The 20,422-nt window shown below is 34.5% G+C and overlaps 1 protein-coding gene across 5 annotated transcripts in view; it reads right to left on the reverse strand.

The window, feature by feature from the left end:
• Positions 1–20,422, reverse strand: part of LOC122473291 (A disintegrin and metallopeptidase domain 3-like) — a 147,060-nt gene that overhangs the window by 63,426 nt on the left and 63,212 nt on the right. For all 5 annotated transcript variants that reach the window (XM_043563629.1, XM_043563611.1, XM_043563651.1 and 2 more), the window contains one exon: positions 12,074–12,260. In XM_043563629.1, the coding sequence (XP_043419564.1) occupies positions 12,074–12,260 (187 nt within the window). The remainder of the gene's footprint in view (positions 1–12,073; positions 12,261–20,422) is intronic.

Genomic DNA, 20,422 nt, shown 5'->3' on the forward strand with positions numbered 1-20,422 from the left:
TTTTAATTTTAATTTCAGTATGTTTAACATACAGTGCTATATTAGTTTCAGATTTCATACATCACACAGTGTTCATTATGACAAGTGCACTCCTTAATCCCATCACCTAATTAACTCATTACCTCAGCTACCTCTCCTCTGGCAAACATCTGTTTCTTCCCTATAATTAAGAGTCTGTTTCTCAGTTTGTGAGGATGTTGAGAAAGGGGAACCCTTTGCACTGTTGGTGGGAATGCAAACTGGTTCAGCCACTCTGAGAAATAGTAAGGAGATTCCTCAAATCGTTAAAAATAGAACTACCCTATGACCCAGCAATTGCACTACTAGGTATTTAACCAAAGAATACAAAAATACTACTGAGTATATATTCCCAAAATACAAAACACTCATTCAAAGGAATGCATGCATCCCAGTGTCAATAGCAGCATTAACTACAATAGCCAAATTATGGAAACAGCCCAAGTGTCCGCTGATTTATAAATTGATAAAGAAGATGTGACATGTATGTAGAATGGAATGTTATTCAGCCATAAAAAAGAATGAAATCTTGCCAATTGCAATGACATGGATGGATCTAAAGAGTATTATGCTAAGTGAAATAAGTCAGAGAAAGACAAATATATGATTTCACACATATGTGAAAGTTAAGAAACAAATGAGCAAAGGGGAAAAAGAGAGCCAAACAAAGAAACAGACTTTTAACTATAGAGAACAAACTGATAGTTACTAGAAGGGAGATGCATGGGGAGACGTGTTAAACAGGTGATGGGGTTAAGAACTGAACTTGTTTTGATGAGCAGCAGGTGCTGTATGGAACTGTTGAATCACTATATTATATATCTAAAAGTAATATTACACTGTACATTGATTAGAATTTAAATTTTTTTTAAAGTCTATTTTGTCTAAGTAAGTATTGCTACTCTGGGTTTCTTTTGACATTCATTTCCCTGATTAGTGTTTCTCTATCTCCTCACTTTCAATCTGCAGGTGTCTTTAAGTCTGAAATGAGTCTTTTGCTTCGAGTCCATTCACATTCCAAGTAACTTTTGATAGATATTTATTGCCATTTTATTATCTGATTTGTGATTTTTTGATAGCTTTTCTCTGATCCTTTCTTCTCTTTATCTCTTTCATAGTTTTTTGGTTTTCTTTAGTGATACACCTGAATACCTTATTCTATTTTTTGCAGAATTTCTATTACTGTTTTTTTTATTTGTGGTTACTACAAGGTTTATATATAACAACTTCTACATATAGCAGTCTATATTAAATTGATGGTAGCTTAATTTTGATCTCATTCATTACTCCTCTCCCTTTCACACTTCAGATATTAGGCATCATATTTTATATCCTTTTATGAAAACCTTGGCTACTTTTTACAGAAACACATATTTTTACCTTTATATTTTTTTATATTTTTTATATTTTTTACTTTTCATATTATCACTTATGGTCTTTGCACTCAAAGGGCCCCCCTTTAATATCTCTTGTAGAGCTAGTTTAGTGGTTATGAAATCCTTTAGTTTTTCTTTGTCAGAGAAACCCTTTACCTCTTCTTCTATTCTGAATGATAGCCTTGCTAGGTAGAACATCTCGGATACAGATTTTTCCCTCAGCACTCTGAATACATCATGCCAGTCCCTTATGGCCTACAAAAATTTCTGCTGAAATTAACCTCATAGCCTTGTGGGGTTTCCATTATATGTAAATGTTTTCTTTTCACTTACAACCTTTAAAATTCTTTATCACTAATTTTTTTTCCCATTTTAATTACTATGTGCCTTGGTGTGGGCCTCTTTGGGTTGAATTTGCTGGGGGATTTCTGTGCCTCCTGAATTTGGATCTCTATCTCTCTCCCCAGATTTGGGAAGTTTTCAACTATTATTTTATCAAATACATTTTCAGCCCCCCATTCCCTCTCCTCCCCTCTGGGATCCCTAATGTGAATGTGGTTATGCTTAATGGAGTCACTGAGTTCTCTAATTATATTTTCATAATGCAGTATTTGTCTCTCCCTTGTTCAGTTTGATTGCTTTCCATTACTCTATCCTCCAGATCACTGATACATTCCTCTGCTTCCTATAGCCTACTATTTATTACATCTATTATATTTTTAATTTCATTCATTCAGTTATTCATCTCTGATATGTTATTTTGTATCTATTTGTCAAGAGTCTCACTGATGTCCTCCATTTTTTTCTCAAGTCAAGTGATTATCATTACTTTAAATTCTCCATCAGGCATATTATTTATCTCTGTTTCCCTTCTTGTGGCCTACTATTTAATTCATTCACTGCTTTTAAAAATTTTTTTTCACATTTATTTATTGTTGAGAGACAGAGACAGAGCATGAACAGAGGAGGGACAGAGAGAGGGGAAGACACAAAATCTGAAGCAGTCTTCAGGCTCTGAGCTGTCAGCAAAGAGCCTGATGCTGGGCCCAAACCCATGAACCACGAGATCATGACCTAAACCAAGGTTGGACACCTAACTGACTGAGCCACCCAGGTGCCCCTCCATTGCTTTTTAAATTTCATTTATTGAGTTCTTCATCTCTGATATGTTATTTTTATGTCTTTGTCCAGAGTCACACTGATGTCATCCACTTTTTTTGGAAGCCCAGTGAGTATCTTTACAATCATTAAATTCTCTATCAGGCATATTACTTCTTTTTGTTTCAATTAAGTCCCCTGCTGTGATTTTGTCATGTTCTTTCATTTGAGACAAATTCCTCTAATTTTGTCTATCTCTCTGTTTCTGTGTGTTAGGAAAGTCACCTACATCCTCTGCTCTTGAAAGTAGTGGCTTTATGAAGAGGTCCTGTAGTGTCCTGTAGTGCAATGTCCTTGGTTCACCAGAACTTGGCACTTCAGAGGAGTCTCCTATATGTGTTGCTTGTCTCCTGCTATGGTGTCTGAGTACCTTTTCCCTTCAGTCTAGACTTCTGCACTGATTATATCCTTGTTGTGGGAGCATGTTAGTGGCTGCAGCCAGGGTCTGGCATGTGGTTGCTGAGGTGACCACAGTCATGTGGTAGCTAAGCACGGTGTGAGGCCATGAGCACAGAGGCTGGGCATGGAGCAAGGTGGTAGCTCAATAAGTCACTCACAGCGTTAGCAAAATTTGTGCTGAGTGGTAGTCTTAGGTTGGATCCCCCCAAAGCAGGGCAGTGGCCAGGGGCACAACTCACGTTAGCAGCAGCAGACAGGGATGTGGTTTGGTGTCTCTCTTGAGTGGATGGAGGTCCCCAAAGGCCATTTCTACAGAATTGTAGGATATCTTGTAATCTGAGATTGTGATACCTCCATCTTTGTTCTTTCTCAAGGTCACTTTGACTATTCAGGGTCTTTGATGGTTCTATACAAATTTTAGTGTTATTTGTTCTAGTTCTGTGAAAAATGCTGTTTGTATTTTAATAGGGATTGCACTGAATCTGTAGATTGCTTTAAGTAATATGGACATTTTAGCAACATTAATTCTTCCAATACATAATCATGGAATATCTTTCCATTTGTTTGTGTCATCTTCAATTTCTTTTATGAATGTTTTTCAGTTTTCAGAGTACAGATCCTTTACCACATCCAACATAATACTCAATGTTGAAAAACAGAGATTTTATTCTAAGATCAGACACAAGACAAGAATGTCCACTCTTACCACTTTTTTCAACATAGTACTAGAAGTCCTAGCCACAGCAATCACACGAGAAAAAGAAAAAAGAGGTATCCATATTGGTAAAGAAGAAGTTGAACTGTCTCTATTTGCAGATAACATAATACTAGACACAAAACATTCTAAAGACTCCCCTAAAAAAACTACTAGAAGTAATAAATTAATTCAGTAAAGTTGCAGGATACAAAATTAATACCCAGAAACCAGTAGTGTCTCTATACACTAATAACAAAACCACAAAGTAGCAGAAGCAAAAATTAGAGAACAATGTCATTTATAAATGCACCAAAAAGAATAAAATACCTCGGAATAAACTTAACAAAAGAGGTGAAAGACCTATAAACTTAAAACTATAATACATAGAATGTTTTGAGTGTTATGCTGTAAGAGAAGCTGTAATCAGGGATTTTTCTTTCAAAACAGTAGATAAATATATCAAGTGCATTTATAAAATAATAATTTATTCTTGATCTCTTGTACTACCTGGATTATCACATATTTTATACAAAATTAGATATAATGTTATAATTACACTAACTGCAACATTAGTGTATTATTAAAGTATATCAGACCTTTATCACTATATAACAAGTTTAAATTTATAGGAGTCAGATGATATTCTTTTTTTATTTTTATATTTCAATATTAACTAAAGTGTGTTATGCTTCACAATTTAAATATTTTATTGAAAAACTGTAAACAGTATTTAGTGCAGCTAGAGGATTGAATGGAAACTAAATATTAATGCAGGCAGGGGGAGCAAAAATCAATGACATGACAGGAAATTCCAAGGCTAGTATCAAAGAGAAAGCCTACAGTAGAGAGCAAATTTTCACAATACCCAAATCTAGACTAAATACCTGGCTTAGAAATTGACTCTTAAGGACTTATGCTTTAGGAACAGAATGCCATCATGGGACTGGAAGTCATAACTTTATAAAACAGGTAGCCAAGGTATATCATTGAGAAATTTGAGAATCAAAAGGATGTTTTCTTTTATCCTAGTTGTCCAAACCATTTTTAAATGTCTCCTCAATATTTAATATCTTACTGAAGTGGTTCTCTATTTCTGGAATAAAATACAGAAGCATATTCATTTTTCATATACTCATTTTGGTTGGTAATCCTGATTATTTTGTAAGTATTTTCCAAAATATAAGTCAGTCATTCAAAGTAACATGAATTGGAGGAATCAACAACTTTCATGACTTAATTCTATTTCTATATGCCTGCAAAGGATACTGGGAATTAAATTTTTTTTAAGTATCCAATTTACAATAATATTCAAAACATTAAATGTTTAGGGTTAACTTTAAGAATTAAAGATACCTAAATAAATGGAACAATATACCATGATCATGGTTTGAAATCATAACATTATGAATAACTCACTTCTCTACAAATTCATCTATAGATTTTTAAAAATCCCAGTCAAAATTCCAGCAGAATTAGGATTTTTTTCTTTAGGGGATGTGAGTAGAAATAGAAAAGTTGATTCTAAATTTTACATAGAAATGCAAAGACCTAAAATCACCAAATCTATCTTGATTAAAGAAGTACAAAATATGAAGACACATTTTACCTGATTTTATGAGTTAGGGTAAGGAGAGCTGGTATTGGTATAAGGCTAGATATATGAAACAATGGAACACAAAGTATGTGATGAACTGTTTTTCAATATAGGTGTCAAGAAAAATATAGCTATTCAACAAATGGTCCTGGAACAATTGGATATACATATAGAAAAAATATATCCTGATTCTTAACTTACAAACATTTCTCAAAACGGATCATAGATATACATATAAAAGCCAAAATCAATAAACTTCTAGAACACTTATGGGAAAGCTTCACAACCATAGGATAGATAGGGCACAAGTAGCATAACACATAAAAGAAAAAAAAAAAGATAAACTGAACTTCACCCAATTAAAAATTTGACTTTTTGAAAGATTATCTTTAAGAAAATACAAAACCAAGCCACATACTGGGAGAAAATCTGGCAAAAGACTTGCATATAGTTTATATTAAGAATTTCTAGGGGTGCCTGGGTGGCTCAGTTGCCTAAGCATCCAACTTTGGCTCAGGTCATGATCTCCTGGTTTGTGAGTTCAAGCCCTACATCAGGCTCTGTGCTGACAGTTCAGAGCCTAGAACCTGCTTCAGATTCTGTGTCTCCCTCTCTCTGCCCCTCACTCACTCTTCCTCTTTCTTAAAATTAAGTAAACATTATTTTAAAAAAAGAATTTCTCTAACTACATAATAAAAAAGCAAATAACATTATAAATATGTACAAAATGTTTGAACAGACACTTTAAAAAGGAGGCATATGAAAGTCCCGTAATCATATGAAACACTGTCCAGTATAATTATTCATAGAGGAAACATAAATTAAAAACACAATGAGATACCAGCACAAATTCAAATGACTAAAATGAAAAAGACTGGCAATAACAAAAGTTGATGACAATAAGGAAAAATTACAACTCTCATACACAGATGGTTGGAATATAAAATATTACAACATTTGGGAAAGAAGTTTGACATGTTGTTATAGATTTAATAGTTAATCAACTACCATGTAACTCAGCAATTCCACTCCTATATATTTACCCAAGAGAAATGAAAACATAAGTCCAAGCAAGATTTGGATATGAATATTTTAGGAGCTTTTTTTATAATAGTCCCAAACAAAAACAATCTAAATGTTCATTAATAATTTGATGGACAAACACTCAAAGGAATATCCATACAAAGAAATACTACTCTATAACAAATACAAATGAACTACAGATACATTCAATCATATGGATGAATATCAAAAATATATAAAGCAAATGTTCCAGAATCAAAAAAGATCCATAATCTATGATTCATTCATATGAATTTCAATAGGGGACAAAAATAATGAGTTATGACAGAAATCAGAAATTTAGATTCTTATAGGATTTACTTAAGGAGGTATGGGAAACTATGGTAATGTAAATGTTCTATATCTTTTTTTCCACATCTAATTAAGTATATCATCACTCACTTCCAAAAGACATCAGCAAGTCAGAATAAAAACAAATATAAATAAATATAATGAAGACCACCTAGACACATCACAAATCTTTTTGTTTAAAACCAAAGACAAGGTCACAATGCCTTTCTAGACACAAAGATGGGTTATATGGATCATTTGGCTAGGTATGGCAGACAGAAGCAGAATTGGGTACTGACATCTTTAGTGACAATGGGACAAATGGTTTTTGACTATCATTGTTGAGACTCATGATAAGTTCCATCAGTGGGGAATGATGGTCTTATAATACTAAAAAAGAAAAAAAATGTTATTATGGTTGTTGTTCACTCACCTACACTATCAAGAAAGTGAATCTACTTTCTTTCTGATGGTGGCCAGAGTTATAGATAGTAAAATTCATGGTGACTAACAGCAGTTAATCACTCCAACATTTACTGAGTTATGTTCTGACAATGCAAGAGAAAGGAAAGAAATTAGATATACTTGGGCAAAAACCTGATAAAATCATTAAAGCTACCTCATCCAATTACAATATTAGAGATCTATGCTAGTTTTGCTAGATTTGAAGGCTAGGAAGTCATTGTCACTCAAGAACTAACCTCATTCTCGGGGCGCCTGGGTGGCTCAGTCAGTTAAGTGCCCGATTTCGGCTCAGGTCATGATCTCGTGGTATATGAGTTCAAGCCCCACATAGGGCTCTGTGCTGATAGCTCAGAGTCTGGAGCCTGCTTCAGATTCTATGTCTCCCTTTCTCCCTCTCTTCCCCTCCCCTGCTCATGCTCTGTCTTTCTTTGTCTCTCAACAATAAATAAATCTTAAAAAAAAAATTAAAAAAATAAAAGAACTAACCTCATTCTCTAAGTACAGTTGGTCAATGACCACTCTGGCTAATGGCATGCACATGAAGAATGGGAATGTGAAAACCTCTTGGGGCTTATTGCAGTAGGTCTTTACAGCCATAATAAAACTAGCCTATCCATAATGAATCTCCATTCTCCAATAAATACCTTGAAATCCAGTGGGTCAAGCTACCTCTTCCCTTAGGTGCACTGTGACTCTGTCCTAGATTTTTAATAAAGACTAAGTGCTCAGATGATGAAACAGTCACCCAAATCAGTTCACTTAAAACCATTCTAGTGCAACCAGCCTATCAGAGACAACTCATTTTCCCCTTGTGTCTAGGAATAGTCTCTGGAAACTATTCATGAACTGGGCAATAAGGTCTCCAGAATGGATGCATTGGAAAAGTCCAAACAAAATTCCATGCAAGTTAAGGGCCAGAAGATAGTCTGCCCTTGGGAGAAATTCTCACTACTGACCTAAAGAAGACCCATGGTACTTAACTACTTGGGCCATGACAATGGACTATTCCTGGCCACTCTTGTGCTTTACTGTGGACAAGTAAAAGGAAGACAAGAGGGCTTCAATTCCTTATCCGACATAATGCATTTGGATTAGCATTGACCCAACACCTTTGGCACCTTCCTTCAAAAATAAACAGAGCAAGGATATAGGGTTTCATCCAAATAAAATGAAAGCTATATATGTTGGTTAAGGTGTGGCAGTGAACTGATGATAGTTGGCCTGCCCTTTCCTCTCTCCTGAGCATTGCAGCACAGTCCATTATGGTACTGAGAAATGGATACATGCACTCCAATGATTTCACTCACATGTCGAACTTAAAAAATAAAGTAGATAAACATAGAGGGGAAAGAAGAAAGAGGCAAATCCATTAACAGACTCTTAACTATAGAGAAAAAACTAAGGATTGCTGGAGGGGAGGAGGGTGGGGATGGGTTAAATGGGTGATGACTATTAAGGTGGGCACTTGTGATGACTCCTGGGCCTTATATGTAAGTGACGAATCACTACATTCTACTACTGAAGCATGTTAACTAATGGGAGTTTACATAAAAATTTGGAGAGGGAAAAAAAAACAATTTCACACACTTTTAAAAATATATTACCATAGACTTACGAAATTTTAGAAATATTACTACCTTATTTTTCTAATAAAAGAAAACACATTTGACCAGATAAATTAATAGACATATACAGAGCATTCCATCCAAAAGCAGCAAGAATACACATTTTTCTCAAGTGCACATGGAACATTCTCCATTTTAGATCATGTGTGGCCACAAAAGAAGTCTCAGTACTTTTAAGAAGACTAAAATCATATCAAACATCTTTTCTGACAAAGGTATGAAACAAGAGATCAATTACAAAAAGAAAACTATAAAAATTAAAAATTCAGTATATGGTGGTAAAATAGTATGATAGTGAATAACAAATAAGTCAATAAAGAAATTTTTTAAAACTCAAAATATACCTTGAGATGAATGAAATTTAAATGCAACATAAAAAAAAGTCTATGGGATGCAGTAAAAGCATTTCCAAGTGGAAAGTACATAGCAATATAGGCCTACCTCAAAAAAACAAAAAAATTTTAAATAATTTAATTTTATATCTATAGGAACTAGAAAAAGAAGAACAAACAAAGTTAGTAGAAAAAAGAAAATAACAAAAATCAGATGTTAATAAATTAAATGGAGACTGAAATCCCAATCTAAAAGATCAATGAAACCAAGAGTCAATTCTTTTATTTTATTTTATTTTTAGTTTTTTTTTCAACGTTTATTTATTTTGGGGACAGAGAGAGACAGAGCATGAACGGGGGAGGGGCAGAGAGAGAGGGAGACACAGAATCGGAAACAGGCTCCAGGCTCTGAGCCATCAGCCCAGAGCCCGACGCGGGGCTCGAACTCATGGACCGCAAGATCGTGACCTGGCTGAAGTCAGACGCTTAACCGACTGTGCCACCCAGGCGCCCCAAGAGTCAATTCTTTTAAAAGATTAAAAATATTGACAAAGTTTTGGCTAGACTCACCAAGAAACAGAAAAAGAAGTTTCATAATAAAATCAGAAATGAAAGAGGAGAGGTTACAACTGATACCATGAAGTACAAAGGTTCATAAGAGACTACTATGAAAAATTATATGCCCATAATTGAACAACTTAGTAGAAATGGATAACTTCCTAGAAATACATATAACAAAACTGAATCATTAAGAAACAGAAAATATGAATAGATTGACTACTAGTAAGGAGATAGGGTCAGTAATCAAAAAACTCCAAAGAATCATAAGACCAAGTCCAGTTGGCTTCACTGGTGAATTCTTCCAAATGTTCACAAAAAATTTAACTAAATGTTACCCTCCTAAACTCTTCCTAAAAACTGAAGAGGAGTGATCACTTTCAAACTTAGTTGATAAGGCCTGAGTGCAAATTATTCAGATGCTTTTTAAGTATATATCCATTACACACTTTGTTCATCTTTCATGCATATATTTCATGTGTATTATATATCACAATTATATATCACATAAATATTTATCATTAAAGTGGGCAAAGAACTTCCTTTAAGGAGAACTAAAAAATACTAATGTGTATTTTAAGAAAGAGAATATAATTTAAATAAAATTCTTCACAGTGAAACTTTGACATGCAAAAAACCCTAACAACCAAAAGAAATGATAGGTAATAAAGCAAATATTTTCAGAATAAAAGTTATAAGGAATTTTCTAATGTAAAGCACAGAGGTGACAGAAATGCAATATTTATAAAAATGTTATGTAAGTTAATTGGGTTGTAAATTGTAAACTCCATTATTTTGAAAGTGGCCTAGATATGGTTAAAACTTAAATATGTATAGCAAAAACACAAGAATAATCAGTAAAGGAAAATAAAAAGTATATATCCACTAAATTGCTTAAATAGAGGAAGAAAGAAAAACAAAACACACAGATCAAAAGAAATGAACAAAAATTTAATTAAAAAACAAATGTGGCAAAATGAACATAAAAATATGGAAATTTGGGGCAACTAAAGTTATAAAAAATATGCAGGAGGACTGTAAGGAGTCATAACACCTAAATGTAATGAGGTATACTAGAGAAGATCCTGGCACAGAAAGAGGCTATTCAGTATAAAGAAAAGAAACCTGGGGATGCCTAGGTGGCTCAATTGGTTAAGCATCTGACTTGATTTTGGCTCAGGTCATGATCTCATGGTTCGTGAGTTTGAGTCAGGCTCCATACTGACAGGTGCAGAGCCTGCTTAGGATCTCTCTCTCCTTCTCTCTCTTCCCCTCCCTCCATAAATAAATAAATAAACCAACAAACAAACTTGAACAAAAAAAAAAGAAAGAAATCTGAATAAATTATAGACTTTAGTTAATTAAAAATATGCAAAAATTAATCACAAAAATGTTTAAGAGGATAATCTGATAAATAAAAGACAGATTGGATAATAAATTAAAACCCAATGTAGATCTTGAACTTAACAGTACAGGAAAAGTAAATGAGAATACAGAAATATCATAGAAATGCTAATTAAGAGAAGCTAGTGTGTGCATAGATATATAGATATGTCAGACTAAATAGACTTTAAAACAGAAAGCAACACTGGAATAAAGAGATTCCGTATTTGAAAATAAAAGTTAAATTTCCAGGAAGATATAACAATCTCCACCATAATTCTCTACCATATCAAAAAGCTTCAAAACGCAGAAAGCATAAATTGAATAGCCTATAGTAAGAATTAGGCAAATCCAACTGCATAGTTGAAAACATAAATATTATCTCTCAAGTGCCAAGAGTTCAGGTAAATAAAATTCATACAGAATATTTGAAGCAATCACTTAAAAATTATGATGTAATCAAGTTACGTAGAATTTAGTATCTAACAATTCAAGAGTTTACATTTTTTCAACCAAATATGGGACATTCCAAAAAATCAACATGCAATATAAAGACAGGCATAATAAAATGCAGATTTGCTATCTTACCAAGAACTGAAAGAAAAAAAAAGGTAATGGCAAATACTTAAATATAACAGTAACAAACCAAGGATTATTAACCCAATTCTTTGAAGTTAAGTTAAAATAAATAAAGTTATCCCAGATGCAAGGACAGAAATCAGGAGATGAGGAGGTAAACAACAACATACATGTAAGAACTTAATGAACCAATACAGTCTCTCTGGAGGAATTCAGGACATGATTGAGGTAATGATTATAGTATAGATGTTAATAATGTTTATGATACAGAAAGGTGGGTATTGCTATTAATGGTTACATAATAAAGAAAATCTACCTCTTTAATCCATGCTATACTTACCCCTCACTTAAACTCTTCAAATGCTTCAAATTCGGGATGTCAGTTATCAAAAGCCCCATATCTCCGTATCTTAGATGTTTAATAAAATGGTTCAGCATTTCAAAGAAAGTCCTCCTATATCACATCTATATTTATAAAACTACATGAGAAACACAAAAACAAATCTTTAGATAAATTATTAATGTTTTTCACTAACCTCTGGAAGACCACAATCACACTGTTCTGGTGGTTCCACAATTTTATTACCACAAATTGCAGTTCTTCCTTGGCGAACCACTTCTGAAACTGTTTTATTCTGAAGACATTCAAATTCAGGCTGTGAAACCTTGTGCTTAAATTCATCCATGCTGCAACTGCTAAAATACTTTACACCATGGGAATGTCTAAAAATAAATCATATTCCTCAGATAAATGGAATAAAATCAGTATCAAAGTAACACTCTATGAATTACTGAAAAGTACTATAAATTCTGTAATATTTCACTTACCAAAGAGCCAAGAAGGAAGGGTGAGTGTTTTTATTGTTAATACAAGTTATAAATAACAGCAATAAGTTTATTTCTATGGTAATTCAATATAATAGAACATGTAGAGGAAGTTAAGGTGACATGAGTTAGAATATATTAAAACACAAACAATGCTTGCCACACAAAAATCTTTCTTTGCACATGTCCTATTATTACTTTCATTATGATTTCCAACATCACAATTCTAATCATTATTACAAGCACTAATTATAAGAAAATGAAACATAATAGAAAATTTATGTAGAAAACTGAAGAAATATAATTGAAAATATTAGTGAAAAATCACAAGCATTTCTACTTTGATAACAAAATTGATCAATTAAAATATCTCAACATTGATTACAAAAAATGTATAAACCCTATATTCTTTTTATTTTGTTACCTATTTTAATATTTCTGTGCTTCTATATGTAATATATAATGATTTTTTATTTGATTTTGTAACAATCTAAAATATAGAGAAATGACACAAAAATCATCCAAAAGAATAAACTTTTTCCTGGGACAATGAGGAAGAAGTTGTCAAATACAATCCTAGTAACTCTAAATATTTTAATGTACAATTATTACATAGATATTAATTCTAAAACCTTTCAAAATCAGGAAATAATTATGCATTACTAATATCTAATCTTCAGATGTCATCCAAATTTACCCTTCATCAAAATATTGGCACTTTATAGCAAAAAGATCCAGTTGAGAGTCAATAATTACATGTATTTTTTTCAGTTTTTTAAAATTTAAAATTTTATTTAAATTCCAGTTAGTTAACATGTAGTGTATTATTGGTTTCTGATATAGAATTTAATGATTCATCACTTACATGCAACACCCAGTGCTCATCACAAGTGCCCTCCATAATACCCATCACCCATTTAGCCCAACCTCCCATTCAACAACCCTCAGTTTGTTCTCTATAGTCTCTATACTTAAGTCTTTCTTCTGCTTTGTCTTTTTTTTCTTCATATTCATCTGTTTTATTTCTCAAATTCCACATGAAGGAAATCATATGGAATTTGTCTTTCTCTGACTGACTTATTTTGCTTAGCATTATACTCTCGAGGTCCATCCATATCATTGGAAATGGAAAGATCTCATTCTTTTTTATGGCTGGGTAATATTCTAATATATAGATAGATAGATAGATAGATAGATATCTAGATAGATATCTAGATAGATATCTAGATAGATAGATAGATAGATAGATAGATAGATAGATAGATATCTCACATATTTATCCATTCATCAATCAATGGATATTTGGGCTCTTTTCATAATTTGTCTAGATTGCTACTAGAAACATCAGGGTATGCATGTATCCCTTGAAATCAGTCTTGTGATCCAGTATGTGATCTTAGAGAATGTTCCATGTGCACTCGAGAAGAATGTGTATTCTGCTACTTCTGGAAGAAAAGTTCTGAATTTATCTGTCAAGTCCATCTAGTCCAGTGTATCATTCAGGGCCATTGTTTCTTTATTGATTTCCTGCCTAGATGATCTGTCCATTGTTGTAAGTGGAATATTAACATCACCTGCAATTATTGTATTCTTATCAATAAGATTGCTTATGTTTGTGATTGATGTATATATTTGGGTGCTTTCAAATTAGGTGCATAAACATTTATAATCGTTATCTCTTCTTGATGGATAGATACTGTAATTGTGATATAATGCCCTTCTTCATCTCTTGTTACAAACTTTAGTTTAAAATCCAGTTTGTCTGTTATTAGTATGGCTATTCCAGATTTCTTTTGACTTCCAGCAGCATGATAGATGGTTCTCCATCCCCTCACTTTCAATCTGAAGGTATCCTCAGGTCCAAAATGGGTCTCTTGTAGACAGCATATAGATGGATCTTGTTTTTTTTTTAATCCATTTTTTTGTATCCATTCTGATACCCTATGTCTTTTGATTGGAGCATTTACACCATTTACATCAGAGTATTTCATCCATTATTATTGAAAGAGATGGATTTAGTGTCATTGTGTTATCTGTAGGTTTCCACCATGTTGACCACTCTTCTTTTTTATCCAAATCAGTCTTTTGGATCCTATGGGTAAATACCCAGTAGTACAATTGCTGGATCACATGGTAGTTCTATTTTTAATTTTTGAGGAAGGTCCATACTGTTTTCCAGAGTGGCTGCACCAGTTTTCAGTCCCACCAACAGTGGGACTTTCTCCTCATCCTTACTAATACCTGTTGCTTCCTGGGTTGTTAACGTCAGCCATTCTGACTGGTGTGAGGTGGTATCTCATTGTAGTTTTGATTTGCATTTCTCAGATGATTCTTTTCTTGCGTCTGTTAGCCATCTTATGTCTTCTTTGGAAAGAGATCTATTCATGACTTCTTCCCATTGTTTAACTGGATTATTTGCTTTTTGGGTGTTGAGCTTAGTAAGTTCTTTATAGATTTTGGATACTAACTCTTCATCAGATATGTCAATTGCAAATATCTTCTCCCATTCCAAACACTGTCTTTTACTTTTATTGAGTGCTCCTTCCCTGTGCAGAAGATTTTTATCTGGATGAAGTCCTAATATTTCATTTTTGCTTTTGTTCCCCTTGTCTCAGGAGACACATCTAATAAGAAGTTGCTACAGCTGATGTCAAAGAGGTTGCTGCCTGTGTTGCCCTCTAGGATTCTGATGGTTTCCTGTCTAATGTTTAGGCCCCTTATCCATTTTGAATTTATTTTTGTGTATGGTGTAAGAAAGTGGTGCAGTTTCATTCTTCTGCATATTGCTGTCCAGTTTTCCCAACACCATTTGTTGAAGAGACTGTCTGTTTTCCATTGGATATTCTTTCATGCTTTATCAAAAATTAGTTGACCATATAATTTTGGGTCCATTGCTGGGTTTTCTATTCTGTTCTCCTGATCTCTGATTCTTTTTCTGTACCAGTACCATACTGTCTTAATCACTACAGGAGTGTAACATAACTTGAAGTCCAAAATTGTGATAGTTCCAGCTTTGCTTTTCTTCTTCAAGATTCTTGTCTGTTTGGAGTCTTTTGAGGTTCCATACAAATTTCAGGATTGTTAGGGGCGCCTGGGTGGCCCAGTCGGTTAAGCGTCCGACTTCAGCCAGGTCACGATCTCGCGGTCCATGAGTTCGAGCCCCGAGTCAGGCTCTGGGCTGATGGCTCAGAGCCTGGAGCCTGTTTCCGATTCTGTGTCTCCCTCTCTCTCTGCCCCTCCCCCGTTCATGCTCTGTCTCTCTCTGTCCCCAAAATAAATTTAAAAAGGTGAAAAAAAAATTCAAATTTCAGGATTGTTTGTTCTAGCTCTGTGAAAAATGCTGTTGGTATTTTGATAGGGATTGAATTAAAATTGTAGATTGCTTTGGGTAATATAAACATATTAACAATATTTGTTCTTTCAATCCATGAGCATGGAGTGATCTTCCATTTCCTTGTGTCATCTTCAATTTCTTTCATCGGTGTTTTACAAAAGTTTTCAGAGTACAGATCTTTTCCTTCCTTGGTTAAGTTTATTCTAAGTTATCTTAGGATTTTTGGTGCAGTTGTAAATGGGATCGATTGCTTGATTTCTCTTCCTGCTACTTTATTACTGGTGTATAGAAATGCAACAGATTCCTCTATGTTGATTTTGTATCCTGCCACTTATTCAATTACCAGTTCTGGCAATTTTTGGTGGAGTCTTTTGTGTTTTCCATATAGATTATCATGCCATCTGTAAATAGTGAAAGTTGGACTTCTTCCTTGACTTTTATTATGTTTTGTTGTCTGATTGCTGAGGCTAGGACTTCCAGTACTATGTTAAATAACAATGGTGAGAGTGAACATCCCCATCTTGTTCCTGACCTTACAGGAAAAGCTCTCAGGTTTCCCTTAATGAGGATATTAGCAATGGGTTTTTCATATATGGTCATACGTTTCTTATCCTATCTATTATTAATATGGTGTATCATGTTGACTGATTTGCAAGTATGAACCACCCTTGTAGCCCAGGAATAAATCCCACTTGATCATGGTGAATGATTCTTTTAATGTACTATCATTCAGTTTGCTAGTACCTTATGAGAATTTTTTTTATCCATTTCATTTCAATATTGGCCTGTAAATCTCCTTTATACTGGAGTCTTTTGTCAGGTTTTTGATTCAAGTTAATGCTGGCCTGCTGAAATGAGTTTGTAAATTTTCCTTTGTTTTTTATATCTTGGAATGGTTTGCAAGAGTAGGTATTAATCTTCTTTAGATGTCTGATAGAATTTACCTTTGAAGCCATCTGGCCCTGGACTTTTGTTTGTCCTGAGATTTTTGAATACTGATTCCATTTCTTTGCTGCTAATCATGTCAAGTTTTCTATTTCTTCCTGTTTCAGTTGTAGTTTATATGTTTCTAAAAGTTTATACATTTCTTCCAGGTTGTCCAATTTGTTGGCATATAATTTTTCATAATATTCTTTTATAAATTTGTTTCTCTGTGGTCTTGGCTGTTATTTCTATTCTCTCATTTGTGATTCTATTTATTTGAGTCTTTCTTCTTGATAAGTCTGGCTAGGGGGTTATCAATTTTTTTAATTATTTCAAGGAACCAGCTCCTGATTTCATCATCTGTTCTATTTTTTTTCAGGTTTCTGTATCATTTATGTCTGTTCTAATCATTACTGTTTTCTTCCTTCTGCTGGCTTTAGGCTTAATTTGTTATTTTTTCTTTAGCTCCTTTAAGTATAAGGATAAGATTTGAGATTATTACCTGAGATTTTTCTTACTTCCAGAGGTAGGCCTGCATTGTCATATACTTCCCTCTTAGGACCACTGGTGCTACATCTAAAATTTTTTGGACTGTTGTATTTTCATTGTTTCCATGTATTTTTTAATTTGTTCTTTGATTTCCTGGTTGACCCATTCATTCTTTAGTAAGATGTTCTTTAGCCTTCATGTATTTGTAGTCTTTCCAAATTTTTTATTATGGTTGACTTCAAGTTTCATAGCATGGTGATCAGAAAATATGTATGGTATAATGTCATTCTTTTAATATTTGTTAAGCCTGATTTGTGACTTAGTATGTGATCTATTCCAGAGAATGTCCCATGTGGACTCAAAAAGAATGTGTATTCTGCTGCTTTGGGATGAAATATTCTGAATATATCTGTTAAGTCCATCTAGCCCATTGTGTCATTCAAAGCCATTGTTTCTCTGTTGATTTTCTGCTTAGATGATCTGCCCATCAGTATAAGTGGAGTGTTAAATTCCCCTACTATTATTGTATTATTATCAATGGATTCATCTATGTTTGCTATTTTTATTGATTGAGTGCTTTCGTGTTGGGAGCATGAGATTTACTATTTACTATTATTAGACCTTGTTGGATAGTTCCCTTTATTATGATACAATGCCCTGGTTCATCCCTTGTTACAGTCTTTGATTTAAAATGTAGTTTGTCTGATATTGCTACTCCAGCTTTCTTTTGAATTCCATTTGCATGACAAATGGTTTTCCAGCCATTCACTTTCAGTCTGCAGGTGTCCTTAGGTCCAAAATGAGTTTCTTGCAGACAGCATATAGATGGATCTTGTTTTTTATCCAGTCTGATACCCTATGTTTTGTGATTATAGCATTTAGTCCATTCACATTCAGAGTAATTATTGAAAAATATATATTTAGTGCCTTTTTATTACTTGTTTTGTCATTAGTTCTGGAGATTTTCTCTGTTCCTTTCCAGTCTTTGTCCCTTTTTGTCTTTCCTTCCCACTCGAAGAGTCCCCTTTGATATTTCTTGCAGGGCTGGATGAGTGGTCCCAAGTCCTTTAGTTTTTTGTTTGTCTGGGAAACTCTTTATTCTGAATTATAGCCTTGATGGATGGAGTATTCTTGGCTACATTTTTTTCTCATTCAGCTCATTAAATATATCATGACACTCCCTTCTAGTTTGCCATGTTTCTGAGGAGAGATCTGCAGCTAGAGTTATGTGTCTTCCATTGTAAGTTAGGGACTTCTTTTGCCTTGCTGCTTTTAGGATGTCTTCTTTATCACTATATTTTGCAAATTTAACTACAATATGTCTTGGTGTTAACCTGCTTTTGTTGATTTTGATGGGAGTTCTCTGTACCTCCTGGATTTGGATTCCAGATTAGGGAAATTTCCTTCCCCAGATTAGGAAAGTTTTCAGCTTTTATTTCCTCAAATAAGCCTTCTCCTTCTTGTTCAGCTTCATTCTTTTCCATTATTTTATATTCTGTATCACTTACTCATTCCTCTACTTTGTCCATCCTTGTAGTGATTACATCCAATCTGTTTTAAATTTCAGTTATTCCATTTTTTATTTCTGATTTTTTAAAATTCTTTTCTCTCTGTGGTAAGGGCTTCCCTGATATCATCCATTCTTTTCTCAAGCCCAGCAAGTATGCTTATAATTGATGCTTTAAATTCTCCATCAAGCATATTATAGATAGATAGATAGATAGATAGATAAAGAGAGAGAGAATTTCTCTTAGATCTCTGGCTGTGACCTTTCTTGTTCTATCTTTTGGGATGAATTCCTCTGTCTTGTTATTTTGTCTAAGTCTCTTCTTTTGTGTGTTAGAGAAACCTGTTATGCTTCCTGCTCCTGAGAGTAATGGCTTTATGAAGAAAAGGTCATATAGTGTCCAAGAGCTGGCACTTCAGGGAATGTCTCTGGTGTGTTCTGTGTGCACTGTGCTGCTGTGTTTTGGTTGCTCTATCCTTCAGGCCAATCCTCTGTAAAACGTTTCCTAGCCTATAGTGGGGAGTGTTTGGACCCTGACCAGACTGGTGAGTTTTAACTAAGTGTGCTCTAGTCAGCTTGTTAAATGAGACTTGAGGCTACTTCCACTAGAACTGAAGCCTTGTAAAACTGTGTTTGGGAGATGTGGTGCATGCAGGTGTTTCTGCTGGTGTTCTGGAGAAGGGGCCTGCTGCACTGGTTCTTAGGCACCCTTGCCTGAGAAAAGCAGTAGCAGCAGAGTACAGGAGGGTGGGACTTGCAGGTTAGGCAGCCAGTATTGGAGCTGTGCTGTTTATTGAAGCTGGTGAGAGACAGAAGAGGGAAATGGCACCAGCCAGCTCCTCTGTCCTCAGAGAGGGGTCTCCATGCTGCTGCTCTCAGGAAAGGACTCTCGGAAGAGTGAATAATTTCCCCTCCTATGTCCCAGGCATTTTTCAGGTTGCTGTCTTCACACTGTCTCTGGGTTGCTTGCTTGGCTGGAGCCGCACAGTGCAGCTCTATCCCAGCCAAGCTGCTGACTTTTAAAACTCCAAACTTTAGGGGTGTGCTATGGTGGGAGACTGTGCTGGTCTTCTGGGGGAAGGTCTGGCTATGTTGGGATGGATGCAGATTTACCGTGAAGGGCAGTCACACAAGAGCACAGGGACATGAGATTTGAAGCAAGTAGCCTAAATGGCCAGTGTCCATTCAGGTTAGCCCCCCCTCAGCAGGTGTCTCTGCGTTTATGCTGAGGGACAGGTGAGGAAATGGCACCTCTCCAGGGACACCAACGCTTGGGTCCCTGGAGAGGCATCTCTGTGAATGCCACCTCTCACAGATGTGTTCCAAGAAGAGGGAACAGTCTCTCCTCTGTGCACCTTTAGGTGATCCTCATATCCAGTTATTTGGAGAGAAATACCTTGTGGTATTTTTGGTGCATTTCAATTTGGGAAACTTGTGCTTTAATTTTTTTGTTTATTTTCCAAGTTTCACTCTGTATTTTTGAGAGAATAAAATACCATTTTGTGGGAGGCTAAAATACCATGCTGATACTTTTTACCATTTGATTTCCATCCTCTCCCTTATTCTTACAACATATTCTTCCCTAGGTAAAACTCCATTCCATTTTGGTTCTTGTTCTAATATTTTCTTCTTTCCTTTCTCACTACATATCACTGGTTTTCCTCAATTACTCAGCCTGTAAATACGAAAGGACACAAAGCTAAATCTTAAGGCATCTCTTTCTTATCACTCTTTCAACTTCTTTCAAAATATTCTGTTCATGGTTTTAACTTCCATCAATAAATTGATGGCTCACACATTTCAAAT

Source organism: Prionailurus bengalensis, chromosome B1 (assembly GCF_016509475.1).
Source record: "Prionailurus bengalensis isolate Pbe53 chromosome B1, Fcat_Pben_1.1_paternal_pri, whole genome shotgun sequence".
NCBI classification, from domain to species: Eukaryota; Metazoa; Chordata; class Mammalia; order Carnivora; family Felidae; genus Prionailurus; species Prionailurus bengalensis.